The 20,052-nt window shown below is 43.1% G+C and overlaps 1 protein-coding gene across 2 annotated transcripts in view; it reads left to right on the plus strand.

Annotated features, from left to right (window-relative positions):
• Window positions 1–1,242: 1,242 nt before the first annotated feature.
• Window positions 1,243–20,052, plus strand: part of ZNF235 (zinc finger protein 235) — a 30,058-nt gene continuing 11,248 nt past the window's right edge. The window contains exons 1-4 of one of the 2 annotated variants that reach the window (XM_058709077.1): window positions 1,243–1,359; window positions 2,991–3,055; window positions 6,195–6,321; window positions 7,040–7,138. In XM_058709077.1, the coding sequence (XP_058565060.1) occupies window positions 3,041–3,055; window positions 6,195–6,321; window positions 7,040–7,138 (241 nt within the window). In that variant the 5' untranslated portion in view covers window positions 1,243–1,359; window positions 2,991–3,040. The remainder of the gene's footprint in view (window positions 1,360–2,990; window positions 3,056–6,194; window positions 6,322–7,039; window positions 7,139–20,052) is intronic. The other variant, XM_058709079.1, reaches the window with a different exon arrangement.

Consider the following 20,052-nt stretch of genomic DNA (forward strand, 5'->3'; position numbering starts at 1 on the left):
GCGCTTAGAAAACATGCCTACACATGCATCCTATGTTATGTTAATACCCTCTTGTGCTTCTCTTTGGGTGGAGACTTCAATAGGATAATGAAGCAGAGGTAACTGTCGGACAAGGAGAAGGGGCTATGGGCATGCTCTGAGAGCCAGTATAAACTGGATAGGGTCTTGGGCTCTTTATCTCAGGTGAGGAACGAAAGGTCTTGTTTACTTTGGAAAGCTCCCAGGAGCTTCTTTCCATTTACTAGAAGGGATGCTGCTTAATTCATGAATGGTTACATAAAGCCAATTAGATTTTTTAATTTACTTGGCTTTTTTTTTTTTAAACACAACTCATTTTTTTTAAATGAAGTTCAAGATATTTCTCTTTTAGGCGTAATCAACATTTGTATCTACTTTTTGTAAATTCTTAGCATATTGAAATGAATAGATCATGCCACAAAACGGTGTCAAGAGCCCTTAGGTACCTTGTGGAATAAAGGAGGCAGAGGAGTCAAACACACTCCCTTTACCTCTGTTCCTTCCCCTCCGCACGAGACACAGCGTGGAACAGCTATGGTCACCGAAGACTGAAATTTCCTATCTACCTACCTCCTTTACCACCGTCTACCGTCTACGTTAACATAACTGTTCAGTCGTCATTAGCACAGGTTTAGTACTCCAGGGGATTCCTGTCCTAGCAAAGTGCTTGATTGTTCAACAAAGGAACTTCCACAAGGTCCATCAATTCTTCAATCTCTGCAAAAGAAAGCAACCGTTGGCACCTAAAAACCCTTGCTGTTCTCCCCAATCCTGGCCTACGCGAGTCTAATCCAAGTCCGTCGCACTGAAAGACCCGCCTGCAACCGAACTTGCAATTCTCAGTAAATTCAACCTTGACTTCGTGTCCGTGTCAAGGTGCCGTGTCCATCGCGGTGGTGTTCTCCCTTCCTGCGATTAGCAATAAACTCCGTGTATTACCCGACGGTGGTATTGGAGATATCGGGGAGCCGGCATTTGATACAAGTTTGAGATCCAGCCTTCCCCTAAAAATTTTGGTCCGTTTTTCTTTAATACGACCGAATTTTTTTCAACTCGCAATTTTCTCAGGCGCTCTAAGAAATGAATAAAACAAAAAGAAACCTGACAGTTACAGCAGCAGCGAGGTAACCCAACCTGAACCCGCTTTACACCCAAACGAGAGTCAGCTGTTGGAAGCGCGGTCCCGCAAGCTGCATTCTGGGAAATGTAGTCCAGGAGTTGCGTGAAATCGGAGGCGCTTCCGCTTGGGCATTCTGGGAAGTGTAGTCCAGGAGCGGGGTACAGTCGGGGACACTTCCGCTCCAGGAAGGCGAGGTCGGGGCCGAGATTGTTGGCAGGGAGGTGAGTTAACCCCGCGCCCCTGCGGTCCCTCCGAGCCTTCTCGGCCTCGGCGTGAGGCCAGCAGCCGCCGGGTCCTCGCTCCTGGGGCATGGGAGCCGCGGCGGAGGGCGGGGACGGAGGCAGTGGCGACGAAGCCTCCGCGTGGGGGCGGGCGCGCGTGGCGTGCGGAGTTTGAAGGTCTCCCGCGCTCTCCGCGCCCAGAGCTCTCCTCCCTCACCCCTAGAGCCAGCTGTGCGTGTGCCTCGAGGTGACACACTGGGCGAGTGATTAGCATTTCCCTGCCTCCGTTTCCCCCTGGCTGAAAAGGGTTAGTGCCTGCCCAGTAGTGTTCTTCTAAGAATTAGATGAGATTATATACGAAACGCTTAAAACCAGTGCCTAGTGCCTAGTAAAATGTTGGGTGGTGCCGGGAATGCTGTCATAATATCGGGCCCCCTGTTATTTAGAAGCTCCTGAGAGGCTGGCATCGGGGGCGTGGGGTCGGAGCCCCGGCTGCAGCTCCACTGGCCCTTCACCGATCTCTGCTGTGGGGCCGTTCCGGGATTCCTGGACTCTTCCCAGACCCTTGATTAGGAAGGAGAGTTATCTTCAGCTGGATCCCGGGGAAAGTTCTTTGTGGCTTATCGCAGAGAAACAGTCCTGCGCACGGCTTCGCAGAGTGCCTGCGGTGTACTGAGTCCTTAAGTGTTGTGAACGTGTAACAGCTGCGTGTTGTTCATTTAAGATGCAGCAGGATTTCTTAGTCTGCGGTTTCAGTCAGTCATTGCCTTCATGCATATGGGAGAGGAAACTTTGTTGAGCTTAATAACATGCTCAAGTAATTACACCTATTAAAATGGTGTCATTGGGGGGAAATCATGGCAGTTTTTCATTAGCAGCAGAACAGATTATCTGTGGGCAACCGGTCGGAATTAGACTTTCCTAGGGGCTCCTGGGTGGCTCAGTCGGTTGAGCCTGCAACTTGGGCTCGGTCGTGATCTCACCGTTGGTGAGTTCGAGCCCCGAGTCAGGCTCCGTGCTGGCAGCCTGGAGCCTGCTTCGGATTCTCTGTGTGTGCCTCTCTCAAAAATAAATTAAACATTAAAAAAGAATAATAATAATTAGACTTTCCTAGGGTATCGGTGACTCGCCACCTGGAGCCTTCATCTCTGAATTAGTGAGTTTCTGAAAAGATTTATTTTCTAGAAAGCACATTTGCAAGGGAAGTTTCGGGAAGCATGAAAGCATCTGCCTGTCTGACACCTTAGGGAATAGGGAATACCCGCATTATTATTATGCCCATTTACAGGTGACTGGATTGAGGCACAGAAAGATTAATAATTTGCTCAAGGTTTACACTGGTAATGAGTAGAAAGTAGTAAGTGGAAATGCAGAGCTTGAACCCATGCACCTTGGCCCCGTTAAGTTATACTGCCTGCCTGCTTCTCATTTCCTCTGAGACCCAGGCTCAGGAATACTCTGGAAGCTACCAGAAGCACTTTGGTGAGGGGCTGTTCCTGAGCTCAGGCAGCTGTCTGGAGGAGCCCAGAGGAAGCTGGAATCCAGCCCCTGGTCTACAGGGGCACCTCTTGGGGTTCCCACAAGTGCCATGTGGACTGACGGCTCTCTCACGACGGCTTTCCCATCCACAGCTTTGCCTTCCCAGAACTCTGCCCTTCCCCAAAAGGAAAAGGAGAAAAAAATGACCAAATTCCAGGTAAGTTGGTTTTGCCTTTCTGTTGCTTAAAATGACCTCTCGTTTCACATTAATTAATTAATTAATCAATGCGTTTCTCGCATTAATTAATTAATTAATGCGTTTCTCGCATTAACCCCCTACTTGGGAAGGGTGGAAGCATTTACCCTCCTACTTGGCAAGAACCTCAGGCACTTGAATAATTGTTGTGTACCAGCCTCTTGTTTTTTGTTTATTGCCAAATAACAGCGTGAAAATTGATATTTAAAAAACTTAAAAAAAAAACTTGCACGTTCTAAACATGTTTACAAATGAACAGTTTTAATTGTACCATATTCTTTCCCATTTGTGTTTACGTGTCTAGACTTGTAATCACAGTTTAAGTAGCATTTTGGATTTTTAAAATTTTATTTCTTTTAATGTGTATTTCGTTATCTTGAAAGAGAAAGAGTGTGAGTGAGCGGGAGAGGGGCAGAGAGAGAGAGAAGGAGAGAGAACCCCAAGCAGGGTCTGAGCTGTCAGTGCAGAGCCCGACACAGGGCTCAGTCCCACAAACAGTGAGATAATAACCTGAGCTGAGATCAAGAGTCTCGACCCACTGAGCCACCCAGGTGCCCCCCATTTTGGATTTTTAAAATGCAACTTGCTAATTACCTACAGTGTAAAAGGTCACATTATTTTCTGTCATTGACCTGCTGTTTTACCCCATTCTCCACATAAAACCCACATGGGGGCGCCTGGGTGGCTCAGTCGGTTAAGCGTCCGACTTCAGCTCAGGTCACGATCTCACGGCCCGTGAGTTCGAGCCCTGCGTCGGGCTCTGGGCTGGTGGCTCAGAGCCTGGAGCCTGCTTCCGATTCTGTGTCTCACTCTCTCTCTGCCCCTCCCCCGTTCATGCTCTGTCTCTCTCTCTCTCAAAAATAAGTAAACGTTAAAAAAAAAAATTAAAACTAAAAATAAAACCCACATGGATTTTACCATTTTAGAGATGTTTACAGTAACAATTTGCTTACATATAACCTTTCACCCCATACAAAAATTCTGAGAAGTCAGTCGTTTTTTTTTTTCTCTTGAAAGTTCTAGGGGCTCGATTGTTTTCTCACATGTGGTGCCTCATTCTTTGTGATAAGAATGTCTACAGTATGGCTTGGAGCAGCAGAGTCTGCCAGAGACTGAACTCAGAAAATAATTCTAGTTTTCAAACAGCATGAGCTAGATTCTGAGAGCGCCTGGCTGGCTCAGGGTAGAGCGTGTGACTCTTGATCTTGGGTTTGTGAGTTCAAGCCCCACGTTGGGTGTACAGGTTACTTAAAAATGAATAAGTAAATAGGGGCGCCTGGGTGGCGCAGTCGGTTAAGCGTCCGACTTCAGCCAGGTCACGATCTCGCGGTCCGTGAGTTCGAGCCCCGCGTCAGGCTCTGGGCCGATGGCTCGGAGCCTGGAGCCTGCTTCCGATTCTGTGTCTCCCTCTCTCTCTGCCCCTCCCCCGTTCATGCTCTGTCTCTCTCTGTCCCAAAAATAAATAAAAAACGTTGAAAAAAAAAAAAAAATTAATAAAAAAATGAATAAGTAAATAAATTTAAATACTTCTTAAAAGCTAGATTCCTTTTTTTTAATTCTAAGTTAAATCATGTGTGTATTATATAGTTAAATATTTGTTTTATTCGTTGATGCGTTAGTATGTTTTGAAGAAGCACATTTAAAAAAATTTTTTTTTTTAATGTTTATTTTTTGAGAGAGAGAGAGAGAGAGAGAGAGAGAGTTTGAGCAGGGAGGGGCAGAGAGAGAGGGAGACACAGAATCTGAAGCAGGCTCCAAGCTCCCAGCTGTCAGCGCAGAGCCCGATGTGGGGCTCGAACCCACAAGCTGTGAGATAATGACCTGAGCCGAAGTCAGACGCTTAACTGACCGAGCCACCCAGGCGCCCCAGCACATACTTATTTTTAAAAATCTTGAGCACTAGGGATTTGCCAGGCATTTACTCTGTGGAACAGCTGTGTGAGGATATACCTGGTCTCTGCATTTTCACATGAAGAAACAGGTTTGTGAACCTTCAGATACCTCCTGAAATCCACTCGGTTCCCAGCTGACCCTAAAGTTCCCATTGCCTAAGTCGGGAGTTTCAGGTGTCCGATTAGGGTAAATGGAAAGACCCAAAAGAAAAGAGACTTCTCTGTTCGGGGACCTCAGGCCAGGCTACATGTGTGCTGGCAGATCTGGTGGATGGGGGTCTCCAAACATAACATTGTCGTCACCTGATTCCTTTTCTTAGTGCCTGTCTCTTCTGTGTCAGACATGTCAAGTCGTTGTTTAGTACACAGGTGCTCAGAACTCCAGCTAGAGTTTTTATTTCCATGCAGAAAAAGTTATGACACAAATAGGAAACAGGAGTTGGCGGCGGGGGGGGGGGGTGGCTAAGAATTTATACATGCTAGAAAAAAGGCTTGATATTCTCAGTAGGAATTTTACTGATGCATAAGATACTCCGGTAGGATTCCTTTGTTCATACAAAGGAAATGAACGGGTAATATGTGAAAAAAAATGGAAAGATGATCTTTTATTATTATTTGAGTGTAGTTGCCACACTGTGTCGAAAAGACTACGTTCTGGTTGTTTCGTTTTGAAGATTTTATTTTTAAGTAATCTCTACACCATACGGGGGGCTCAGACTCACAGCCCTGAGATCAAGAGTCCCAAAGCTCCACCAACGGAGGCAGCCAGGTGCCCCCCAGTTTGGGCCAGAGTGTAGAGAGTCCAGAATACTTGTAATCTTTTACAGGAAGAGTTAATGGGGGAAAATTGCTATTATATTAACAAAATCAGGGTGCATATTTTTCAAGAGTGCAATTGCCACTTCCTGGAACTTATCCTAGGGAAGTAACAGGACAGTTGGCTGAGATCTGTATGAAAACTGTATAAAGGGCACGATGCTACCTGTATACAAGGTGTTTTTCTCCTTCTTCCCTCTCCTTCCCCTCCCCTGCACGGCCCTAGCGTGTTTGGTAAGACTGTGGAAGGGGAAGAGGAGAAACTGTGAGAAGAGTTGCCCGGTTCCCTCAGAATCGGGAACGGCTTCCCCCGGACCTCCACCTTCTCCGTGCTGCCCCGCTCCCCTGGCCACGGGGTGCGAGCTCGAGGTTACGTGTGCTTGGTGTTGTAGGAGGCAGTGACGTTCAAGGACGTGGCTGTGGTCTTCACGGAGGAGGAGCTGGGGCTGCTGGACCCCACCCAGAGGAAGCTGTACCGAGAAGTGATGCTGGAGAACTTCCGGAACCTGGTCTCTGTGGGTGAGCGCGAGACCTTTCTGTCACTCATCCCCTCGAGCAGGGTTTCTTCACCTTGGCACTGTTGGCATCGGGGGCAGATATTTCTTTGTTGTGAGGGCCGTCCTGTGCCTATTGGGATGTTGAGTGACATCCCTGGCCTCCGCCCACTAGTTTAAGGCTTCAGGGCTCCTCAGAGACCAGGGTTTCCCAGTCCCTTTAGAACATGGAGACGAGATGTTTCTAGTCTTTGTTCCGAGGCAGACATCGTCTCGTGTGAATGAACTATAAATGAACAGTTAAAGCTTGTCTTCGCCTGGCTCCATATTTCAGGCATCTTTTTTAAACTTGTAGATCATGAGCCACTGGTGGGTCAGGACGTTCGTAAATGGCATCGACTGTCTTCTAATCTAGAATACTTACAGGACAGAGCTCCTTAGCGGGGGTTCACCTTGACGCGTTAAGTTCAGCTGTTTCCATTGAGGGGTGTCAGACGGGGAAGGATGTGAGGAAAACAGACGGTGGTTAGAAACCGTTCGTTTGGTCATTTACTTCAGTAATTTGTGTGGTAAGAATAGATCTCTAATGATGCCAAGCGTACTGCTCACCGTGGGTCGTGACGGAAAAGTGTTTGGTAACCACTGCTGCGGGGCGGGGCAGAGCCTCACATTATGGGATGGGAACCCACGGTTTTCAGTACTCGCGCCCTTCGTGTTTTCACTCGCGTCTTCTCTTTCCACAGGGCATTCATCCTCCAAACCAGATGTGATATCCCAGTTGGAGAGAGAGGAAAAGCTTTGCACGAAGGAGATCCACACTCAAAGAGGTAGGCGCGGCTCGGGTCCTGGCAGGGGACGGTCCCATCGATCTGCCTGCGTCCTGGCTAATCTTCGTGCAGCAGCCAGAGAGGCCCCTTGAAAACCTCAGTCCCGCTGCGTCACACCTGCTTCAGTCCCTCCCCGGGCTTCTCCTTTTACTCAGAATAAAACCCAGCGTGTTCTAGGAGCCTGGAAGGTCCTGTGGCATGGGCTCGTTCCCCCAGCCTCACCATTCATTCTACATTTTTCTCCCGTCACGTCCCCCTCCCTCTGTCTGCCAGCCTCACGGCACTCAGGTGCTTCTGCATTAGGACCTTTCCCGTTCTCTCCTCCGGCCGGAATGCTGCCAGCCTGTACACGTCTGACCGCTCATGCTTTCTCACTCGCTCCTGTCTATCCGAAGACCTTCCACCCAAGGCCTTATCCGACCACCACTTAAAATGCCGTGTCCCTGACTTGCCTTCATTTGCGTGTAACCACCAGACTTATTAGCATCTGGGATTTTTGCATTGTGGTAAAATACACATAATACCCTTTATTTCAACCATCTTTAAGTGGGCCTTAGGTACATCCACACTGTTGCACAACCCTCCGTGCTGCCCCTCTCCAGAACGTTTCCATCATCCCACACTGGAACCCTGCACCGTAAACAGCGCCCCCTGTTCTTCTCTTACGCCACTTCCTGGCGACCGCTGTTCTCCTTTCCGTCTCTTTGGATTTGACTGTTTCACGTACCTCATGGAAGTGGAGTCATGCGACATTTGCCATTTGCACCTGGTTTATTTCACTTAGCATAACGTCTTCAAGGTTGATTGTGTTGTAACACATGTCAGAATTTCCTTCTTTTTTATGGCTGAGTGACGTCGCGTCGTGTGCACCTGTCGCATTTTCGTCATCCGTTGATGGACATTTGGGTTTGTACCGTTTGGTTATGGTGAAAAATGCTGCTGTGAACATGGGTGTACAAATATCTGTTCAAGCCCTTGCTTTCCATTTTTTGTGTGTATACCCAGAACAGAAGTGTTGGATCGTGTTAGCAATTCTATTTTTTTTTCCTTGGGAGAGGAAGGGAGGGGGAGAGAGAGAGAGAGAGAGAGAGAGACTGCAAGCAAGTTGGGGAGGGCAGAGCGACAGAGAGGGGGAGAGAGAGAATCTTAAGCAGGTTCCTTGCCCAGCACGGAGCCCCAGGGAGGCTCTGTCTCACGACCATGAGATCATGACCTGTGCTGAATCAAGAGTCCGATGCTTACCCGACTAAGCCACCCAGGTGCCCCTGGTAATTCTGTTTTTAATTTTTGAGGAACTGCCATACCATTTTTCACAATAGCTGCACTGTTTTATGTTCCCACCAGCAATACACAAGGGTTCCAGTTTTCTTCATCCTCACCAACACTTGTGTTCTGTGGGTTGTTTTTTTTTTTCCCCTTAATAGCCACCCTAATGGGTGCAAAGCGGTACCTCGTTTTGATTTGCGGTTCTCTGATAATTAGTGATATTGATCATCTTTTCATGTGCTTAGTAGCCATTTGTGTTTCTTCTTTGGAGAAATATCTGTGCAAGTCTTTTGTCCATTTTTGAGTCCGATTGTTTTCCTTTGAGTTTTAGGAGTTCTCTGTGTTCTGAATACCAATCCTGTTTCAGATAATATGATTTGCAAGTATTTTCTCATTTGGCGTGTGGCCTTTTTACTCTATTGACAGTGTCTTCTGATGCACAAGAGTTTTTAATTTTCATGAAATTTTCAAATTTGTCAGTGTGTTTTCTTCCCTGTGCCTTTGGTGTCCTAGCCAAGAAATCATTGTCAAATCCAGTATCACAAAGCTTTTGGCGTATTCTTTCTTCTATGAGTTTTATAGTTTTTGCTCCTATGTTCTGATTTTTGATGCATTTTGAGGTAATTTGTGAATATGGTATAAGGAAAGATCTGACTTCATGCTTTTGCGTGTAAATAGCCAATATTTCCAGCACCATTTATTGAAAAGACTGTCCTTTTCCCATTCAGTGGTCTTGGCACCCTTGTCAAAAACCACTTGGCTGTGTATGCAATGGTTCATTTTGGGGCCTTGTAGACTATTCCCTCGGTCTGTATGTCTTTATGCCAGTACCACACTTTTTTGACTACAGCAGCTTTATAGTAAGTTTTGAAATCAGGAAGTGACTACCTCCAACTTTTTTTGTTTTTTAAAGGTTGTTTTGGCCACCGAGGGTCCCTTGAGATTCCATGTGAATTTAGGATGGGTTTTTCTGTTTCTGTACTCTTGGGATTTTGATAGAGATTGCATTGAACCTGTAGGTCCTTTGACCACGTAGCACTGATATCTTAACAGGAGTAAACCTTCCAATTCAGGAACATGGTCTGTCATTCCATTGTTTTAATGTTTTTAATTTATCAGTGTTTTGTACTTTTCAGTGTACATGTCTTTCACCTCCTTGGTTCAGTTAATTCACAAGTTTTATTCTTTTTGGTGCTATTGTATATGGATTTTTTTTTTTTTTAATTTACATCCAGGTTAGTTAGCATAGGATTTCAGGAGTAGAATCCAGGCATTCATCCCCTACATAAAACACCCAGTGTTCATCCCAACAAGTGTCCTTCTTATCCCATTTATCCCATCCTCCCACCCACAGCCCCTCCAGCAACCCTCAGTTTGTTCTCCACATTTATGAGTCTCTTCTGTTTTGTCCCCTTCCCTGTTTTTAAATTTTTTTTTTTTCAACATTTTTTATTTATTTTTGGGACAGAGAGAGACAGAGCATGAACGGGGGAGGGGCAGAGAGAGAGGGAGACACAGAATCGGAAACAGGCTCCAGGCTCCGAGCCATCGGCCCAGAGCCTGACGCGGGGCTCGAACTCACGGACCGCGAGATCGTGACCTGGCTGAAGTCGGACGCTTAACCGACTGCGCCACCCAGGCGCCCCCCTCTTCCCTGTTTTTATATTATTTTTGTTTCCCTTCCCTTATGTTCATCTGTTTTGTCTCTTAAAGTCCTCATAGGAGTGAAGTCATATGATTTTTGTCTTTCTCTGACTAATTTCACTTAGCATAATACCCTCTAGTTCGATCCACATAGTTGCACATGGCAAGATTTCATTCTTTTTGATTGTTAAGTAATATTTCATATATACATATGGTATGCATATATATATTATATTATATCATATATCATATCATATCATATTATATTATATTATATTATATTATATTATATTATATTATACTATATTATATCATATATAGACACATATATACACATACCACATCTTCTTTATCCATTCATCCATCGATGGACATTTGGGCTCTTTCCATACTTTGGCTGTTGTTGATAGTGCTGCTATAAACATTGGGGTGCGTGTTTCCCTTTGAAACAGCACACCTGTATCCCTTGGATAAATACCTAGTAGTGCAGTTGCTGGATCATAGGGTCGTTGTAGTTTTAATCTTTTGAGGAACCTCCATACTATTTTCCAGAGTGGCTGCACCAGTTTGCCTTCCCACCAACAATGCAAAAGAGATCCTCTTTCTCCGCATCCTCACCAACATCTGTTGTTGCCTGAGTTGTTAATGTTAGCCATTCTGACAGGTGTGAGGTGGTATCTCATTGTGGCTTTGATTTGTTTTTCTCGATTTCCTTTGCTGATTGTTCGCTCTTTGTATGTAGAAATGCAACTGGTTTTTGTGTGTGGCTTTGTATCCTGCTGAATTCATTTATTTTAACAATTCTTATGTGGAATCTTTCAGGCTTTCTACATATAAGATCATATTATCTATGAACATAAATGATTTTACATCTTTCTTCCCAATTTCCATCACGCACCCCACCCCCAACTCTCACGACCATAAATCTGATCTCTGTTTCTGTAAATTTGATATTTTTAGATTCCACACATAAATGAGATCATAGGGTATTTGTCTTTCTGTGTCTGACTTATTCCACTTAGCATAATGCCCGCAGAGTCCATCCATGTTGTTACACATTTTCTTCTTTTTTATGGCTGAATCATATTCCTGTGTGTGTGTGTGTGTGTGTGTGTGTGTGTGTGTGTGTGACATTTCATTATCTGTTCATTAGTTACGAACACTTGGATGATTTCCATGTCTCAGCTATTGTAAATAATGCAGTGAACGTGGGGGTGTAAATATCTCTTTTGAACCGTGATTTTGTTTCCTTTGGATATATATCCAGAAGTGGAATTGTTGGATCTCTTTTTTGATGCAAGTATTTACAGATAAAAATTTTCTTCTTTGCAATGCTTTCACTGCTTCCCCTAAGTTTTGGTACCCTGGATTTTCATTTTCATTTGTCTCCAGATATTTTCTAATTTTATTTGTGATTGTTTTTCTTTGATTCATTGGTTATTGATAAGTATGTTTTGAGTTCCACATATTTGTCAATTTTCCAAGATTCCTGCTTTTGATTTCTAGCTTCAGTCCATTGTGATTAGAAAAATTTGTTGTGGGGTGCCTGGGTGGCTCAGTCAGTTAAGCTCCTGACTTTGGCTCAGGTCATGATCTCATGGCTTATGGGTTCGAGCCCCACATCAAAGCGGTCAGCGCAGGGCCTGCTTCTGATCCTCTGTCTCTCCCTCTGTCCCTCCCCCGCTTGTGCTCTGTCTCTCAAAAATAAATAAACTTAAAAAAATTAAAAAAAAAAAAAAAAGAAAAATTTGTTGTATGATTTCACTCAATCTTTTAAAAAAAATTTGTTAAAGACTTGTTTTATGGCTTCACATATGGTCTGCCCTGGAGAACGACTTGAGAAAAATGTATATTATGCTGTTGTTGGGTGGCATTTCCTGTGTATGTTATGTCCAGTTGGCTTGTAGTGTTAAGTTCTCTATTTCCTTGATCTTTTGTCTAGTTCTATCCATTACTGAAACCAGGATATTGAATGTTCCTTCTGTTACTATCGATAGCTATTTATCCCTTCAATTCGTCTATATTTGCCTCATATATTTGGTATTCTGATGTTTAGTATATATCCATTTGTAATTTTTATATCTTCTTGGTGCATTGACTCTTTTATCAGTACAGATTGTTTCTTATAAGTTTTTGACTTAAAACTCTTTTTTGTCTGACATCAGTTATAGCTATCCAGCTCTCTTTTGCATGGGATATCTTTCTGTCCTGTCACTTTCTGTTTTTCTTCTTCTTCTTTTTTAATGTTTATTCATTATTGAGAGAGAGAGGGTGTGAGTGGGGGAAAGGCATGGTTGGGGGAGCAGAGGATCCATAGCAGGCTCTGCGCTGACAGCAGCAAGCCCGATGCGAGGCTCAAAGTCATGAACTATGAGATCGTGATGGGAGCCAAAGTTGGATGCTCAGCCGACCAAGCCACCCAGGCACCCCTGTCATGTCACTTTCAAGCTATGTGTGGTCTTAGATATGAAGTCTCTTGTAGACAGCTTATAGCTGGATCATGTTTTGTTTTGTTTTGTTTAATCCATTCCTCCAATTTATGCCTTTTGATTGGGGAGTTTAATCCATTTACATTTAAAGTAATTATTGATAGGGAAGGGCTTTTGCCATTTTGTTTTTTGTTTTTATATTTGTTTCAGGTATATCATAAAGCTTTTTTGGCCCTCTTTTCCTTCATTATTACATTTTGTGTGTGTGTTTAGTTGACTTTTTTTTTTTCTTTTTTTGTAGGGACACGTCTCAATTCTATAATTCTGATACCAGTTCTAATAAGTGGAGGTTATTGCCATACTAAGCAATTAGTCAAGATTTCAGCTGGGTGTCGTACATTTCAGCTCAGTTCTGACACCATCTGTCTGGACACAGCGTCAGATCCTACAGGTTAAGGGCTCAGTTCTATAAGATCCCACCCCTCACCCTTCACCCCCTTTCAGAGGCCAGTGATAAGGCCAGATTGTTAACTGTGCTTCAGAGGTTCCCTCAACCCCAACCTTGGGTTCAATTAATTTGCTTTAGTGGCTCACAGAACTCAGAGATACCGTTTACTCACTAGATTATCAGTTTATTACAAGGGGATATAACTAAACAGCCACATGGAAGGGACGCGTAGGGCAAAATATGTGGGGAGGGGTGTGGAACTTCCAGGCACTCTCTGGGCTCACCACTCTCCCTGCATCTCCACATGTCCACCTACCTGAAAGTTCCCCAAACCCCCTCCTTTTGGGTTTTTATGGAGGCCTCATTAGTTAGGCATGACCGATTAGGTCATTGGCTGTTAGTGATTGGTTCAGCTTTCTGGCCCTCTCCCTTCCCCCAGAGGTCAGGAGGTGGGACTAAAAATTCCAACCCTGTAATCAAGGCTGGCTTTCATGGCAACCAGCCTCCCATCCTTAGAGGATTTCCAAAAGTCACCTCATTAACCTAAACTCAGATGTGGTTGAAAGAGGTTTGTTAGGAAGTATAGGACACCCATTTCACCTTTATGGAAATGGAAGGATTTCAGGAGCTTAGGAAAAGAGACCAAATATTATAACAAAGATGCTCCCATTGTTCTTTTCTCTTAGGAAATTCCAAGGATTTGGGGATCTGCGGGCCAGGAACTGAAGACCAAAATATGTATTTATTATAAATCACAATATCACATTTTATAGCATTCAGTGGATAGGTTTTATATGTATCTTTAATTTTTCAGAAGTGTTTTATTTTTTTGACACTATATATTTCATTTCTCAGTTGTTTGCTTCTGTCTCCTAGGAATACAGTTCATTTTTGACATCAACCTTGTAGCCTGCAGTCTTCCCATATTGGTATATTCTAGAGGCAGTATTGCAAATTCCTAAAGATTTTCTATGTAGAAGATCATGATGTACAAATGTATATTCTTTCTTCTTTCCAATCTGAATGCCTTTGGGTTTTTTTTGTTTGCTTGCTTGCCTCAAGGCAGGTGAATAGCGTCAGTCTTTCAGCACTGATAATGGCGTCGTCAGCTGTAGGTTTTCTTTTTCGGTTGAGTTCCCTTCTGAGTTTCAGAGTTTTTATCATGAATGGGTAATAGTATACGCATATACATCTTTCGTAAAATACTGAGGTGATCATTACATTTTCTCTTGTATGTTGTAAATACGATAAAATGCATTGGCAATTTCACATGTTAAAACAACCTTGCGTTCCTTCTATTAAAACCCAAAATTCAGCTGACTAAATTTTAAAGATCTTACTGGCTTTTTCAGTGATTCCTGAATCAGGCAGCATTCATGAGAGCAGATAGAAAAGCTCCCCCAGGAGCTATATAAAGTAAAAGACTTACAGGCAGAACGGAACACGGACAAGGAAGTTCTGTGAGGCACAAAAGCAGGTTGGTCATTTGCAAGGTTACTTTCCCTTTAGGGGATGGCAGGCTACCTAACTAGAGCAGATCAGGGGATTCCCGATTGGTTTAAGATTGCATTTCTGGGTGAGCCAAAAATTATACTAAGTCTTGGTTTGGGGGCATGAGGCTTAGCATATGCAACTCCATTCGGGTCCTGTCGTCTTGTCTTTAACGCTGGGATTAACCCCACCTATTCATGATGTACTACTATTCTTTTTATTATATTTGTAGAAACAAACAAGATTTGTTCTTTATTAAGGATATTTGTACTTTTGTTAGGGGGGATTTTGATTCGTAACGTTCTTGGGACTTGATATCTTTGTCTGCTTTTGATGTCGAGGTAATACTGGCCTTACACAAGTGACATTCAGGTATACCTTCCTCTTCTGTTTTCTGGAAGTGTTCGTGTAGGACTGGTATTACTCCTTTCCTGAGTGCCAAGTGGAATCCACTGGTGAAGTCATCTGGTCTTATTGTGAGAATGTTTTTATGAATTAAATTCCTGAACTCTTTAGATTTTTTGCTTTTCTTGCTACAGATTTGGTTATTTGTATGTTTCAGGGAATTAGTACATCTTATCTAAATTGTTGAATATATCCCCTTATTTTAATGCCTCTAAGATCTGTAGTAATATCCTATCTTTCATGACTGATACTGAGTTTTCCCTATTGTTTGTTTCTATTTATTTGATTTTTACTCTTCTTTCCTGCTCTTTTCACGGCTTCTTGAGATGGAACCTTAGGTGTTTGATTTTAGACCTTTCTTGTTTCCTAATGTAAACGTTTAAAGCTATAAAAGTATCTCTGAGTGCTATTTAACTGCATGCCAGAAATGGTGATATAATGTTCCTTCATCATTTTTTCAAAGTGTTTTCTAATTTCCCATGCAATCTCCTGTTTGACGTGTGGGTTGCTTAGAGTGTATTTAATTTTCGTATTATTAGGACTTTTCTGGATGTCTTCACTGTTGTTTCAATCTAGTCTTTTTATTGACATCTAGTTGGCATACGGTGATACATTCGTTTCAGGTGTGCAGCATAGAGAGTAGACAACCGTATGCAACGTCTGCCATCTGTCACCATACAGCACTGTTACGACACCATTGCCGTACCTTTCATCCCTGTAAGTCACCCATTCCGAAGTGGGGATCCTCTACTTCGCACTCCCCTTCACCTGTTTTGCCCATCCCTCACGCCCCTCCAGCGACCACTAGTTCCCTGTATTTATGGGCCTGTTTCCATTTTGTTTGCATGTTTTGACTGTTAGATTCCACCTATAAGTGAAATCAAGTTATTTCTTGGACTTAGTTCACTCAGCATAACACCTCCTAGGTCTATCCATGTTGTTGCAAATGGCAAGATCTCACTCTTTTTTGTGACTGCTATTCCGTCGTGTGTATGTATGTCCGTGTGTGTGTATGGACACACACACACACACACACCCCCCACATCTTCTTCATCCTGTTGATGGACACTTGGGCTGCTTCCATGTCTTGCCTGTTGTAAATGATGCTGCGGTAAATATAGGGGTGCGTGTATCTTCTTGAATTGGTGTTTTGTTTTCTTTTGGTAAATATCCAGTAGTGGAATTACTAGATTATATGGTAATTCTATTTTTTTTTTAATTTTTTTAAATGTTGATTTATTTTTGAGAGAGAGAGACAGAGCAAGAGCAGGGGAGGGGCAGAGAGAGAGAGAGGGAGACACAGAATCTGAAGCGGGCTCCAGGCTCCGAGCTGGCAGCACAGAGCCCGACGCGGGGCTGGACCCCATGAACCGCGAGATCATGACCCAAGCCGAAACTGGATGCTTAACCGACTGAGCCACCCAGGCGCTCCATATGGTAATTCTATTTTTGATTTTTTGAGGAACCCTCATATGGTTTTCCACAGTGGCTGCACCAATTTACATTCCTACCAGCAGTAGGCAGTGGTTCCTTTTTCTCCACGTCCTCATCAATGCTTATTATTCATCTTTTTGATACTAGCCGTTCTGACAGATAGGATGTGATACTTCATTCTGGTTTTGATTGGCATTTTCCTGATGGTAAGTGATGTTGGGTGTCTTTTCATGTCTCTTGGCCATTTATATGTCTTCTTTGGAAAAATGTCTATTCAGGTCTTTTGCCGGCTTTTGAATTGGGTTGTTTTTTTGGTGTTAGGTTATATGTAAGTTGTTTATACGTTTTGGATATTAATCTCTTCTCAGATATATCATTTGCAAATGTCTTCTTTTATCAAGGAGGTTGCCTTTTTATTTCACTGATGGTTTCCTTGGGTGTGCAAAAGCTTTTTATTTTAGTGTAACTCCAGTAGTTTATTTGTGCTTCTGTTTTCTTTGCCTGAAGAGATAGATGTAGAAAAATGTTTCTAAGGCCAGTGTCGAAGAGATTGCTACCTGTGCTCTCTTGTAGGATTTTTAGGATTTCGGATCTCACACTTAGGTCTTTAATCCATTTTGACTCTATTTTTGTGTGTAATATAAGAAAGTGGTCCAGTTTTCCCAGCACCAGTTATTAAAGAGGCTGTCTTGGGGCATCTGGGTGGCTCAGTCAGTTAAGTGTCCGACTCTTGATTTTGGCTCAGGTCATGATCTCACAGTCCCCTCTCTCTCTCTCTCTCTCTCTCTCTCTCTCTCTCTGCCCTTCCCCTTCTTGCACGTGCACACAAGATCTCTCTCTCAAAGTAAATAGACTTTAAATAAAAGAAAGACTGTCTTTCCCCCGTTGTATATTTTTGCCTCCTTTGTCAAAGATTAATTAACCATATAAGCAGGGGTTTCTTTCTGGGCTCTCTCTTCTGTTCCATTGATCTCTGTGTCTTTGTGCCACTACCATACTATTTTGATTACTATAGCTTTGTAGTGTATCTTGAAACGTGGGATTGTGATACCTCCAGCTTTATTGTTACTGCCTTTGAATTTAATTCCACTCTGGTCAGAGAACATACTCTTCAGTATTCCAGTCTCTTGAAACTTTTTTCATAACCCCTGGACACGGTTATTTTGATGGATTTTGCATGTGTATTTGGAGAAAAAAATGTGTGTTCTATAGTTGGGTGCAGTGATGATCTATAAGTTTCATTTTAGTTAAAATGGTTAATTTTAAGGGTTCAGAGTTTGTATTGTTTCACTTATTTTTTTTTTTTATGGTCGAATTGTTTCACCAACTAAGAGAAGTGTGTTAAAATCTCTAACTCTGTAGTTTTGTCCATCTCTCAGTTTCTGTTTTTGCTTCGTGTTTTGTAGCCTTTGCTAGATACATATGGGTTTGTAATTTTTACATCATTTTGCCATATTGACCCTTTTATTATGGCTCTCTCTGTCTTTAATAGTGTTCTGTTTGTTTTTGTTTCCAGTTTGTATTCAGTTAATTAGCATCAAGTGTAATATTCGTTTCAGCTGTAGAATTTAGTGGATCCTCATTTACATACAACACATGCAACACCCAGTGCTGATCACAAGTGCCCTCCTTCATACCCATCACCCATCTAAGGCATCCCTTTGCCCACCTCCCCTGCAGCAACCCTCAGTTTGCGCTCTAGAGGTGAGAGTCTCTTACGGTTTGCTTCCCTCTTTTTTTTTCCTTCCCCTTTGCTCATCTATTGTGCTTCTTAAAATTCCACATGTGAGGGAAGTCATATAGTAGTTGTCTTTTTCTGATTTATTTCACTTAGTATAATACACTCTACCTCCATCCACATCTATTTCGTAGAGTCTCTTATCTGATACTAGTTTAGCCAATCTTTCTTAGGCTTTGCATGATGTATTTGCATGTCTTTTATTTTTTTTAACGATGCATATTTAGAATAGGTCTCTTGTTGACAGTGTATAGTTGGATCTTTTCTTTTTATGTGATCTGCCAACATCTGCCTTCCGATTTTTGGGTAGTACATTTACACGCAGCGTAGTTATTAATACGGGTGTGTTTACATTCATCATCGTGCCTTTGGGTCTTCTCTCTTTGCTCATCTGTCGTTTTCTGTAATGTTTTGGGCAGATTAAATATTTTTTGGTGTTTTGCTGTAATGCCTCTCATGACTTCTGGCTGCTGCTTTTTTAGTCCAGGCCCTGGGGTCTTTGCTACGTCTGCATAGTCGAGAGATCGGCCAAAGATGTGGGTAGGGTTTATAGTCCTAGTTAGGGATGGACCCTCTGTGGCTCCCTTACCTTTGATTTTTCTCCCCTAAATTTCCAGTGGTGTTTCTGACCTTGAGTTGTGACCTTTGACACTTCAAACCGTGTTTGGCTTAAGTAATAGCACTGAGTCAGCAGAGACTCAAACTCACAAATTTTACCCTGTGCCATTAATGGTGAGCCAGGGATTTGGGAAAAACTTAGATTAATCTTACTTCTGTGGCTTTCTGGCTTCCAGGATTTCCATCCTAAATTTCCTGTTCCCCAGCCCTGAACAGTTTTGGCTTTTTCTTGCCAGATCTGGAAGGGGGGTTAGTTTGGGAAGCACTCTACTACAAAAGAAATCTTTAAAAGTTGTGCACACTTCTCATGCCCACTTGTAATCTCTCCCTCTCTCCCCTTCTTCATGTCCCACACCCGTCCCCAAGCAACTACTGATCTACTTTCTGTCACTCTACAGGACTTTTTTTTAATTGAAAAAAAAATTTTAATGCTTAATTTTGAGAGACAGAGAGACAGACACAGAGTGCAAGCAGGGGAGGGGCAAAGAGAGAGGGAGGCCCAGAATCTGAAGCAGGCTCCAGGCTCTGAGCTGTCAGCACAGAGCCCGATGCGGGGCTCGAACTCACGAACCGTGAGATTGTGATCCGAGCCAAAGTCAGACCCTTAACCAACTGAGCCACCCAGGGGCCCCTAAAACATTTTTTAAATCATATGGTGTTTTTTCTTTCCCTTGGCTGTCTTATTTTACTCAGTATAGGTTGAGATTCACCCGTGTTGTTGCATCTATCCATAGTTCATTCCTTTTTATTGCTAAGTAGTATTCCAGTGTGAATATACTACAATTTATTTATTCGTTCACCTGCTGACGGGTTTGTCCAGCTTTGGGGTGTTACGAGTGAAGATGCTGAATATTCTTATATGTGTGTGTGTGTATTGGCATATACCTTCATTTTTCTTAGACAAGAATAACACATGGAATGGTTGGATCTTGTGGTTGGCATATATGTGTTACTTTTTATTCGTTTTTTTCCACTGGCGTGTATTTAAGTCTATAAATACATTTTTATTTTTATTTTCATTTTTTTAATTTTTTTTACATTTTATTTATTTTTGAGAAACGGTGAGACAAAGCGTGAGTGGGGGAGGAGCAGAGAGAGAAGGAGACACAGAATCTGAAGCAGGCTCCAGGCTCTGAGCAAGCGGTCAGCACAGAGCCTGATGCGGGGCTCCAACCCACAAACTGTGAGATCATGAACCTGAGCCGAAGTCGGACGCTCAACCGACTGAGCCACCCAGGCGCCCCTATAAATACATTTTTAAAATAGGTTTTATTTTTCACCTAACTTTTAGGTTCACAGCAAAAGTGAGCAGAAGATACAGAGAGTTCCTCTAGACTACACCCACGTGCAGGCACACACACAGCCTTCCCCTGTCAACATTTGATACTAGAGTGGTACTTTTGTTGCAGTCGATGAACCTACCGTTCATCACCGTAGGTTCCCCGGGATACATCAT

The sequence above is a fragment of the Neofelis nebulosa genome, chromosome 17, assembly GCF_028018385.1.
Source record: "Neofelis nebulosa isolate mNeoNeb1 chromosome 17, mNeoNeb1.pri, whole genome shotgun sequence".
Classification (NCBI taxonomy): domain Eukaryota; kingdom Metazoa; phylum Chordata; class Mammalia; order Carnivora; family Felidae; genus Neofelis; species Neofelis nebulosa.